At 37.9% G+C, this 12,564-nt stretch overlaps 1 protein-coding gene across 8 annotated transcripts in view; it reads right to left on the bottom strand.

Moving 5' to 3' along the window:
• LOC129744031 (E3 ubiquitin-protein ligase lubel) overlaps window positions 1-12,564 on the bottom strand; it is a 64,533-nt gene that overhangs the window by 27,355 nt on the left and 24,614 nt on the right. For 7 of the 8 annotated variants that reach the window (XM_055736347.1, XM_055736346.1, XM_055736349.1 and 4 more), the window contains 4 exons: window positions 5,658-5,817; window positions 5,375-5,589; window positions 4,782-5,228; window positions 41-239 (listed from right to left, as the gene is read on the bottom strand). In XM_055736347.1, coding sequence (XP_055592322.1) covers window positions 41-239; window positions 4,782-5,228; window positions 5,375-5,589; window positions 5,658-5,817 — 1,021 coding nt within the window. The remainder of the gene's footprint in view (window positions 1-40; window positions 240-4,781; window positions 5,229-5,374; window positions 5,590-5,657; window positions 5,818-12,564) is intronic. The other variant, XM_055736352.1, reaches the window with a different exon arrangement.

Genomic DNA, 12,564 nt, shown 5'->3' with positions numbered 1-12,564 from the left:
GTTAAACCAAATTCTTCAAAACATCAATACCAAATCTTACCAGGCATCATCGGCATCATTCCCATCGGGTAGGGGTACATTCCGCCCCAAGGGTTGTTCCATCCCGGGGGATAACCGGATTGATCGTGCGCCGAGGACGGTAAATTGAGACTCATGTTCGAGCCATTCTGTGACTGGTTTGGCATCCATTGGTTCATTTGGTTCCAGTGCATCGGGCTGAAGTGAGCCATTGATTGAGCCTATTGGGAAAAAAACAAAACAATGTTGTATGTTCAATGTACTTTGTATTAATTGATTGAGCAGAAAAAAATAACAGCTCTATCAGTCGAAAAAGCATTCGACCGAACTAACCATGAAAACATCTGGGATGCACTTAGACGTAGAGGAGTTCCAGAGAATTTAGTCCATTTCATCAAAGCACAGTGCGAGGCATTTTCGTGCAAGGTCCTGCACGACGGTGTTTGTTCCAATCCCAGTTACTGCTGGAGTGAGACAGGGATGTATCTTATCCCCGCTTCTTTTTCTCATCGTCATGGATGAGATTCTGAGTAGGTCGATAGACTGTGCCCCGAACCGAGAATTGCCGTGGAATCCTTCAACAACGGAGCAACTAAACGACCTTGACGATATTGTTTTGCTCGCCCAAACACAAACGGATATGCAGAGCTAACTCGACGACCACATCGAAAGCTTTAAGGCAGCAGGTCTCAAAGTCCACGTCGGAAATATCAAATCGATGGAGATCAACACAGAAAATTCCTCCAGTTTCATGGTAGCTGAGCAACAAGTTGAGAAAGTGGAATACTTCCAGTATCTTGGTAGCCAGATAACGCTTGATGGTGGTACCAAGAAAGATATCGAATCCCGGATAAGAAATGCCCGATTTGTATTTGCAAGTCTCCGTAACATCTGGCGCTCACGACAGATATTTCTACGAACGAAAATTCGAATCTTCCACTCAAACGTCAAATCCGTATTGCTGAACGGGTGCGTAACTTGGTGCCCATATGCGATAACGACGCGAAAATTTGCAAGTATTTGCGAATCGCTGTCTGCGAAATATCATCCGTGCTTGATGGCCTAGCAATTGAATCTCAAACGTGGAACTACATCGCCAGTGTCATCAAAAGGTGCTAGAAATCGAGATTAAGGAACGTAAGTGGAGATGGATTGGACACACGCGGCGAAGAGATGAGAACGAGATTTGCAGAGAGATGTTTGAATGGAATCCAAAAGAACATCGAAAGAGAGACAGACCCAGAAACTGGAGGCGGCAAAGCCTAGCCGTCCAAAACCGAACTGTCGACGAGAGTCTTGACTGGGACTAAGTGGAGACGCTGGCTCCGGATCGTCAACGGTGGAAGTCTTCACTAATGCCCTTTGCGCCAAAAATCGACGCGGGATCATTGTAAGTTTTAACAATATCTCAGTTAACGATGGAGTGTCGGAGAAGAGACTCTTCAACCGATAAGGAGAGGATGAAAGACGAACAAACAATTTAGTTTCTGAAAAGACTTAGACGCCATCTAAATGATGATAGAGAACGCGACGCTGAATTAACCAGCAGGCGCTCACATAGACCTAGCGATAACCTAGGGACAAAGTTTGTTGAGATTTGTCTCACCGTAGCAATCGATAAGACGAAGAACACATCAGAACTAAGCAATTATTAGTTTAACCATAGAGATGGTTTAGTATTAGTATAAACAAGAATGTATAGAATAAAATTGAATGAGTTCTACAAGCATGTAGGGCATTGGATATTCATCCAGCAGAGAAGCCAATGGAGAAAAACGATTCGGAAAACCATAGGAAGATCGTCGAGCCGGAACCGTGGAAGGTTATGTTGGACCGGGAATCAACTGGTAGGAAGTCGAAACAGGAAACGTGAAGGTTGACGAACCAGAAGCCACTACTGGGAGGTTATCGGTCCGGTCCGGTGCCATGGAAGATCGCTGGGCTGGGGCCACGACGCGGTCATAAAGCCAGAGCCACTGGAAGGTCGTCGGACCGGAGACCATTGAAGGACTTACGAGCAGGATAACACGAAAAGTCGTCAAGCCGATGTCATGGAAGCCAAATGGAGGTCGTCGGGCTGGAACCACTGGGAGGCATCGAGGTGGAAGGTACGCTTCTAGCCGCAGGAAGAGCGTCGAGATTGCAATGGAAAGTCGTCAAGCCAGATCAATAAGGAGGTCGTCGGACCGGTGCATTGGTGGGTAGTCAAGCTGCAACATGGGCGAGAGCATCGTGCAGATGAAGGAGACGATTGAGGTTCGGTGTGTGTCGTTGAAGAGGAGCAGCCCCATCATCAAAAGGAGTCGCCGAATATAGTTAGGACACTGCAGATGTTTGTGTGTGTTTAGGATAGGTGTTGAGATTTGTCTCATCGTAGCAAACGATGAGGCTCTCATAACAACACACACATCATAAGTGAACAATTATTAACTTAGCCATAGAGATGGTTTCGAGTTATTCCAAGTCCAAGTACTTCCTTTCCACTGCCCCAAGAGCTGCTGTTTGTGGAAAGAAGTGTAGCTGGCGGCATCCATAAAGAAAGTAAAATCCAGCTGAAACGGTACCGTTTCGGTAACAATCTTCCGAGTCTGTTGAGGAAGCTTTGCTGTCCTTCTCTGGACTGATCATCCAAAGTTGGCAGGCTTTGGACGCCTTACCGCGATGACACTTAGCATCAAAGGGTTCCCCTGTGCTAGTTCTCCGAAAAGGATGGCTTAGGGATCTGTCATGGAGATCGACCATGGGATACGGGGACAGCCCCTACGGTTAATCGAAAGCTATTTAACAGCTCGTCGACAAAATGTGTCCTTAAAAGGAGCATCAAGCGCCAAAAGACCCATAACGGCAGGAGTACCACAGGGTAGCAACCTGGGCCCACTGATGTTCTTGGTATTTATCAACGATCTCACACTGATGAATCTGTATGGCTGTACGAGATACCCTAATCTCGTACAGCAATCAACTTCAGATAGTGAAATGGATTGGAAATGATTTGGAAGCCCTCCATCAAAACTTCAACTTAAGTCTGCGTACATGCTATTCAATTTCGGAAGTTGCTGTATACCACAGCTGCCGTCGATAAGTACAGGCAACACGATAATTGAACGTGTACGCGAGTTCAAATATTTAGGATTGCATTTGGACGATACTTTAAGCTGGACAGCCCACATAGAGCACCTCAAAAGAACATTGACTCCAGTCTGTGCGGCTATTTGGAAAATTTCTGCGTTTATTCCAACCCATTGGCTGTCATTCGAGGTTGCAATACTTTGTATCACTATGGGGCAAAGCCAGCAACAGTCGTCTAAGAGAGCTGCAGACTATGCAAAATATATAGAGCGCTTAAGGCTGTATTTAGATTGCCGTATGACATGGTCAACTCAGTGCTTCCCATACGAGGTGCTAAGAAATTTCGAACCCTCGTATTCATCCACCGCTTCAAATACCAACTATTATCAATTTGCAAGCATAACATCAATCACTTTCTTCATTAGCATCCCTGCACCACATTGGTAAAAAAATGTTATCTTTTACTATAGCCCCTCCACCTAGCCACCATTGCCTCAAACCTTCTCAACCAGCCGCACCCACCGATCACCTTAACACCCCGCCACAACCACAATGCTTCCAAACCTTTTACGCTAAAAAGAAATGCAAATATTTTCAATATATTTTTAGAAAATTGTGAAAAATTAATTACCCCAAGCATCCCTTCAAAGGGCGATAATTTGCTCCCTGTAATATTCTTACGTTCTGTGAAAACAACATTGTAAACAAATTGTTAAACTGTTTTGATACGGTGCTGTGCCTTTTAGAGAAAAGGCTTGGAAAGAGCTTTATTCCAGAGAGCTTTCCCTGTCCGAGAATAAAAATAAAATAAAAAAGCAAGAGAAGAAACTTTGTTAATACATTACAAAGTAACATTGCATTACAAAAACGCATGATCTTTTTCATGCAAAATTTATTCCAAATGATCGTTTATGCGAAAAGTCACGTAACCGCATCAACTGTGTTTCTCGCCTTACTCTCTCAGAAGAGGATTCGTGCTGATGGAGTCTCCGTTCGGTTTAGAGTCTACTTGCGCAACAGAGGAACACAAGTTGCGTGCTATAGAGATATAAGACTAAGTAGACCTTCTACAAAGTGGATCTTAGGGTTACGTCGTGTACGTAGTATGATAACTAGGAGTGTCGTCCTTTACGTATGAAACGGTTGACAAAAAGTAGTCTTTCTAAGCAGCAGGTCGGGCATCGAGTCACTAGATGAGTCGTTCAGTCGTTGGAAGGATAAGTCGTATGAGTATGGCACGAATACGATCAACCTTTTTTTGTTAGAAACTATCGACTGAACATCGATAATGGTTACTCCGCGGCGGTTGATCCGGACTGACGAACCGCGTATCAAATGTAGGCAATAACAGAGAGTCGCAAGTGAGAGTGAACGTCAATTCCCTGTTGTTCTAGAATCGACGAAGAGTGAATTCGTAGTGCTCACTGGAATTGTTGGCAGTTGAACAGATAAGAAATCATTAGGAAAATGTTGTCAATATGACGGATGGATAATCCAATCCAACTATTGTAACCTGACCTTTTCTACATAACTTGACGAGAATAAATGTGATTATATTTTCAATTTCCGATACAATTAGTACTCTGTTTTAATAGATATCTCTACAGTTATCAAAAGCACAACTTTCGCCGGGAGTGTAAATGAAACTTTTGCATATTATGATGATGATGTTTTGCGTTCAACGCTTAACTTACCTGGTGCAGTGGACTGAATCCCCACATGTTGGGCTGCTGCGGATTCTGCTGCCCTTGTTGCTGAAAGCTGTTGAGATTGAACACCGAAGTGCTTCGGGGATTTCCTGGGGACATGGCCGCTGAATCGGGACTAGCGTTGAAGTCTGCACGCTGTTGCGAGGAAGAAGGATTATTAGCAGAATTGGCGGCACTGGTGTTGGTCTCACTGGACGACACGACAACCGACGGTGGAATCGGCGAAGAAGCGTTACTACTAAATCTGTTGATCGTACTGCTAGTAGTGTTGGGAAGCAGATTGATACCCGAGGCCACACTGCCAGATCTCATTCTGGGTGTCGGCGTTTCCATCCAGCGCGTTTGGAACGGTTGCTGGGGCTGATGATGAAATTGCTGTTGTTGGTAATGATGGAGTGTTGATGATACGCTTGGCGGTTTTGTACGAATATTCTGCGTTGATGACAGCAGAACCATGGTGAGAATATTTGATGAATTCACAAAAACATAATAAAAAGCAAGTAAATCATTAGATAAAGCTTAAACCACAAATAAATCGTAGAAATAAATTCAAGTGATGAATCCCAACAAACCAATACCTGCATATCAATATTTGAGGATAGACTGGCCCTACGACTACGGTCGCTATCGGCCTTCATTGCTTCCTGGTGCTGACGATAGCGTTGCTGTAGCATGTTCATTCGGTCCAGAGTGGCCGCCGTGTTGTTTTTAATCTTTTCCATGGTACTTGAAACGGATTTTATTCCCATAGAGGCGGTTTGCTTTGAAATTGTGTCCAACGATGAATTCGAGGCTACAAGTAGGTAAAAAAACTAAATTTTTGAATTGTTCCTTTATGGTGGGTCACAAGAATAAACTCACAGTGTATTTTGTTCTCCGGGGGGTCTGGCAGTGGTCTATTTGAGGGGTGGATGAATCGCTTGAGCGAATTCATCTTCTCTCGCAGCGACAAAGCCGGACTAGGCGGAGGTTGTGGTGGCTTCTGGGAGGTCATTCCTTGAGATACTGTGGTAGGGATGCTCTGTGAAAATGAAGTATTTTTTTAATAGAATCACGATGCACACTTAAGTAAAACCCACATTAGGCTCGTTGCTATTAAAGATTGTTACTTTGGCTCTCGTAATTAAAAAAAATAGTTGGAACTCAGCCAAAACGAGCCATGCGTTACGATTATTCTTGAGACTCCTAAATTTGTACATTATACGATTTATAAGGGAGAATATACTTTGGCAATTTTTGTTAACAACTTTTAACAGCTTTTGACAAAATGAAATCGAACCAGAAGAACAACTAGTAACATGCTTTAAAGCGTGGCAATAACAATAATCAAATTATTTGATTTTGCACATACACTCGTCCTTTTTTCTGTTGAGGAGAGAATTCACTGCGACCATTTAGTTGATCTATTATGGTATTACCCCGCGTTACTATTTTTACTTTGCTATGAATTGTTGAAGTAGCTATTGTTTACCGGTAGCACTACGAGCACACACATTTCTAGGTAGAACCTCCAAGTGCAATCTAAGTTCCCTTGAAATGATCCATCCACATGCATGTGCTGCATCATTGAGGCGTACAATTCCAAGGTATACACGGCTAGCATTCTACTAATGCTAAAACCGCCAATCTTCATGTGTGCCAAGCTATTTCACGACCGGGATTTTATCTCATGACCGTTGGCTTAGAAGACAAAGATACTATCCTCTAGGCCATAGGTCGAAAACCTGCGGCTCGCGAGTCACATGCTGCTGCTTTTTGGGTATAAAGCTGCGGCTCTTTAGCTCACTGCGCAAATATTACATAATTTTTTTGAATAAAATTCATAAAATCGTGCTAAACCGATAATTGAATCTTGTGACCTGGCTCACGGAATTTCATTGGTCCAGAAGAAAAATTTAAAATTGCATATACTGAAGGAATAAGCGGTAGGGATTATATATAGCATAATATATAGCAAAGTAGCATTTTTGAAGCCTAATTTTACAGTTTTTAGCTTTTCACTGTTTTTGACACATCAGACAGAAAAACTGTTTTAAGGGGAGGGGGGGGGGGGGGGAAGGGTCTAACGGGTATAAAAAAACACCATTTTCACGATTTTTTTCTAGAGCTATCGTTCAAACAAATGTATTCAATTTTTTTGCATTATACAAAGCATTGTTAAAAGAACATTTAGTATTTTTTTCGTAGAAAAATATTGAAAAATGAGCCGGTGACGGAGCACTTTCGAGGATGCCGTATCTCAGCACAGAATCGTCTGAAGTCAAAAAATCAGAGCAAAATATTTTTAATAGATGTTTTTCTGGACCCCAACGTTTTTACTTAACTTAAAAATATTTTTATGAAATTTTTGTGGCTGTTTGAAGTAAAAACTACGATTTTTCACTTTAAAATCCGCCATTTTTCACCTCTAAAATCGCCCCAAAGTAGAAAAATCAAAAAAGAAAAACGTTGGGGTCTGGTATTTTATATGTAGAAAATATGTTCCAAATTTGAAAAGAATCGGATAAGTAGTTTTCAAATGACGATGTCCACGGACTTCAAAAATGTGCTTTCGAGAAAAACGCGTTTGAAGTTTCTGCTCTTGCTTTTTTGCAGTATTAGATAGGAGGAGATAAAGGCCTATAACTTCTACAGTTTTGCTTCAATTGACTTGAAAATTTGACACAACATTCTTGAAATGTTTTACAATAATAAAATAAAAAAATAAAAAAATCGATTGTTTGAAAGTGTTAGACCCTACCCCCCCTTAAACAACAAAAACTAAAATCAAATTATTTATTTCCAAAATCTGTGTATTAGAATGTTCCAAAAGTGCGTAATACCTGGGAATCTGAGGACTTAGCCTCCAAATGATAGATTAAGGTGTGGAGAACAAACTTTTGTTGGAACAACTTAAAAAATGTTCTTTTGAGAGTTTCCGCAAACGCGATCTTTGAAAAAAATCCACTTTTCAAAGTATGTCGTTTGTATTATCGCGTGAAGAACTATTTATGATTCAATCCTCGTTTAAAATCACAATTTAGGATATTTTGAGTATAATTTATCGACTTAATGAATACCTACTTGAAAATCAAAATCCGTGCAATAAAGACTCAGATGATTAAATGGAATCATCAGAAAGCCATGTGCCAAATCTGAGCTTAATCTGACAACGGGAGGAAGTTGCACTGATTCTCAAATACATATGAAAGGGATTCTGAGACTCCTAACCTAAATTGTGATTTTTAAATAGATATTGAATCGTAAATAGTTTTTCACACGCTGATACAGAAAAACAACCTTTGTTTAACAAAGTTTAAGAGCACATAAATTCGCATCTTTAGATGGAATTGGAATTAAAAATATTCACGCTAGCCACACATTTTGATCAGTTAATTAAATAAAAACCTCATCAAATGGTAAAGTTTGATGGAAAATAATAAAAGAGAAATAGTGCGAGGGCCTAGAGAATTGAATGAAATCAAATTTTTTTTGTAGTTAAAATTTTATAAGTTTAAATATTTAAAAAAAATTAGCCCCTTAATTTATGCAGCATCATTGTCAATCTTTAGATTTAAATTGTTGTTCGGCCTAAGGACCGTTGTTGTTTTTGGACCGCGAAGAAATCTGAACCAAGAAACACCGAAATTCAGTATGGTTTATCTCAGAATTCATTGGACCAAAAATTAAAAATTTAGTATATTGAGCCACCGAAAGTGTTGTTTTCAATTTCAGATTTTTTATTTATTTATTTATTTTTTTTTATTAGAGACGTTTTAACCAACAAATTTCAGAGTTTCATGATTAGTTTTATATCATTTGAGTTTGTTCCGAACTGCCTTAGCAATTGATAAACTAGCATTTGTAAATATAATGAAGGTGTTTTGTATCCTTTATGATGAAAAAAACTCGTTGAAACCGTCAAAATAGAGACTGATCATTGTTACTTCAAAGCCTCAAATTATTAACAAAGACGAAATCGATTATTGAATAAAATTTAAAGTAGTCTAATGAATTTCTGCAACCATGTTTTACGTTCATGGTTTTAAAAATATAAAACATGCCACATTCCTCTTATCAGAAAAACTTATCGAAAAATATTTAAAAAAAAAGTGATCAATCCTACCCCGAATTACGGTACGTCATTTACATTCCTGATTTCCCGGTTTTAACCAGGTTTGCCCGGATTTTCAAAGTGAAAATTGAGAAACTTCCGGTTCGGGCCCGATATCGAGAAAAAAAAATCAACTTGTTTTAGCAAAATAAATTCGCATGCATTTTTTTGGGCTCGTGAGATAATATTTGAACACCGCTGATGTGTCTTGTTAAAAATAATTTTTCATGTGTTTATTTTTCAGCTTTTCTCTTGCATTTTTATTGATAATAGCTTGATTTTGGCTTGATTTGCCCAAATATTACTTGGTTTTGAGTTTAAAATTAAAAAACCAAGCCCGGATTTGTCCGGCAGGCTGCATACGTACAGAAAAAAAATCTGGAAAGCTGACTTAATAAATTACGGATTAAAAAGTTTATAGATACATGAAATTCAAATACAAAGTTCTAAAACTAAGAATTGATAGTTACCAATTATAGTTTTACAGCTTTTCAAACTCGAATAACAATTGAGAATGGAGATAGTTTCTGAAAATCGATTTGAAAACTTAATCTTAAATACTTGTAATCAATAACCAAATTGACCTTTACACCCCGAACAAGTTTTTTTTTTAAATAATTTAATTGTATGTAATTGACAAAAAAGTACAACTTTGAATCTTTTAACACACATAAAATTTCAAGTGTGATGCCTGCAGCCAATATTTACCAAAAGCAAATTTTGAACAAACTTTCAATAACGGACATAATTATTGTTTGTTATCTTTTTAAGTTGATATTTTTCGGTGGTTGTTGAGCCAAAAAATATCAATCTCTTAACGTTTCAGCCTACTTAATTTTAAATAAGACAGCCGTAACGGAAGCACGCGGCGATACAATTTTTTTTTCTTAAGATGGCTGAAATTGTCCAGTAGTTTCTCACTTTGGTTTCTCACCCTCACTCTGATCACTATGAAAATATTCTGAATTGATTGGTGCCTGATTCAAAGAAAGTCTTTCTAAGATGGAAAAGAAAAAGGGTATCAAACAAATTTGGGGTTGGAAATTAGATGAGTTTTTAAAAATAAAGAAAAAAATTTTGGAGGTTGTGGTTTCATATTTCCAAAATCAAAATTATTTTCTATTTATATATTTCTTGATTCTTCATTTTCAGTAAGAATCATCATTAGAAAATAGTTGGTGTTTTGAAATCCTGATTCAAATTTGATTTTGCATTTCATTCAAAATTTGACTCATGATTTCAAAAACTCATGTTCATTTTCAATTTTTGGAAAATAATTATTTTGTTAGAATAAATAAAAGAAAACTAGGAATCATCCTGAGTTTTTGTTTCATATTTTGATTCGAAGTTCTTCGACTTACTTTGTATGAGGAGTTTAAATATAACAAAGCTTTAAAACCTTGATTCAGGATTAGAAAATTAGAATCAGGGTCATCATTCAAAATTTGTATTTCAATTCAGATTCAATAATCGGATTCAGAATAAATAATTCAATTAGTGAGCTCAGATCGAATCCTCAAAATATCAGAATTTGAATTTATGATTGAAGGCTACGACACAAATTTCAGTTGTTGGTACATTTTTTTTTGATAAACGTCAAGTAACGCTATCAACTGTATTTGAAATTCTGACCTGGAATTAAGATTTAGAAATCGTGTTTTTACATTTTAGAAATAATGTTGACATTCGGAAACAGATTTATAATTCAAATATTGAATTCAAGGTTCAAAATTAGGATGCAAAATCAACATTCTAAATTAATAGATATTCATATTCAAGTCGTTCAATTTTTTTAAATCAATTTAAAAATATCAAGAAAGTATTTCATTGCGGATGAAAATCGCAGGAGTTCGCAAACTTGTGGATTAAATTCTACAATTCAATTTTTTTGAATCAATGTCACAATTCAGCTGAAAATTTCAAATTTAAAGTAGATTTCGAGTTTATTTTACAATTTTCGTATAATGCAAAAAAAAAAAATTATCCACATCCAATCTGCAGGGACTTCCATATTTTTTTAATGTATTGTATACTATTTATCACAGTCTTCTCAAAAGCCAAATTTCAAATTAAAATTTTCGATTTGAATCAAGCTAGCAACAAAATTTTAATCTTTTATTTTATCTTTGATAGTTTGATTTATTTTTATCGATGTGAATTCTTTTGTAAGAAATTAAAGATTTTCTTAAAACAAACTTAATCGATACTCAAAATCTACCAGATTCTTGAAAAATTTCAAATATTTTAACCATCTCTAAAAATAAGTTTCTACATTGTAACTGAGGCTTTCATTATACAAATGAAGCTAACCGTTTTATTAAGGTTTAAATTACTATTTAATGTTTGTTTTTACATAAAATCAGTCCAAGCTTTTGATGACAAATGAGTTTTCTTTTGTGCCTTATTATGGGTATCGAATAAAACTTGCTTTTTAAAGTTTTTTTTTATTCATGCATTATTTTCAAATCTTCCTCCAAACCAAACTGCACAGAGGGCCCGGCCGATTGAAGATGGTTAGTAAATGTACTTTTACTACTCACCGGGACGCTGACAAAAGCTGGCTGTGTAAGTATCATAAGCATAACGTACGCATAAGCATTTTTTCTTGCATGACGATAATTTAGTAAAACTACCTCATAATTTATTGATTTTTAATAAGTTTCTATTTAAGGAAATTTTGGTGCAACAGAAAGGTAGAGCCAGTTTTAAGAAATGGGTGCTGTCAGTGGGCCGCAGGATGCTTATCCATTAGAGTGCTCAAATGACCCGACTTTTGAGAAAGTTATGCGCTGCAGGCTAATATTGATCCTAGGCCTAGTACAAGATTCCATGCCAAAATTGGGCCAGATCGGACCACGGGAGAGGTTGCTCAATGAGCCTGAAGTTTGTATAGGATTTTGAGACATTTTGTTCGGGAGGAACATCATAAACCAGTTTTAATCAATAACTCTGATCCCCTTCGGCCGTTTGCTTTTAAAAACGGGGTTTCTTAAAGCCTAAACCACAGCCTAAACTATAACAAATATTTCATCGCAAAACTGCATTTCGATTAAAGTTTACATAAGGGAACATCCATAAATGACGTAGCATTTGAGGGGGAGGGGGGGAGTTTGACTTTGTGTGACGATGTGTGACGAGAGGGGGGTAGGGGTTCAAGTAAAGCTACGTAGCTTTAATTAAATATCGAAAAAAAAATCAAAATTGAGCAAAATTATGCCTAATTTAATCCAGTCTGAACATGTAGCTTTTGACTCCTAATGCCCGACTGTTTTCAAGCGTATCAAGGAGCGTACATGCAAGAAATGCAATTTATATTTTGCTTCAAATGTTCTCCAAAAGGAGCATAGCAAAATCTACAAGGCCCCAGCCTCGGATAGAAAGATTCGTCCAAAGCGAATTGTAGGCAAAAGAGGACAAGAAGTGCTGGTCATCACTCCTGAGGACGATAGAGAGTGGGTGGAGGCAGCTGACATCGCAGATGCAATTATTCCAGCCGAACAGACGATGGAGGAAAGCTGCCCAACGATTTCATTGGAATCCCGAATGGAGATAATTTGGACCGACGCAACTTATTGAATACTTACTAGCTATCCTGTTTGTTGAAAGGTAGCTTGATTTTTTTTGACTGATTGATATGCTTTTTTAAACTTCCATTTATAACTTCTTTCGCTTTTT

Source organism: Uranotaenia lowii, chromosome 2 (genome assembly GCF_029784155.1).
Source record: "Uranotaenia lowii strain MFRU-FL chromosome 2, ASM2978415v1, whole genome shotgun sequence".
Classification (NCBI taxonomy): Eukaryota; Metazoa; Arthropoda; class Insecta; order Diptera; family Culicidae; genus Uranotaenia; species Uranotaenia lowii.
Note: the sequence above shows the minus strand (reverse complement) of the source record. Positions and strands in the feature narration are given on the sequence as shown.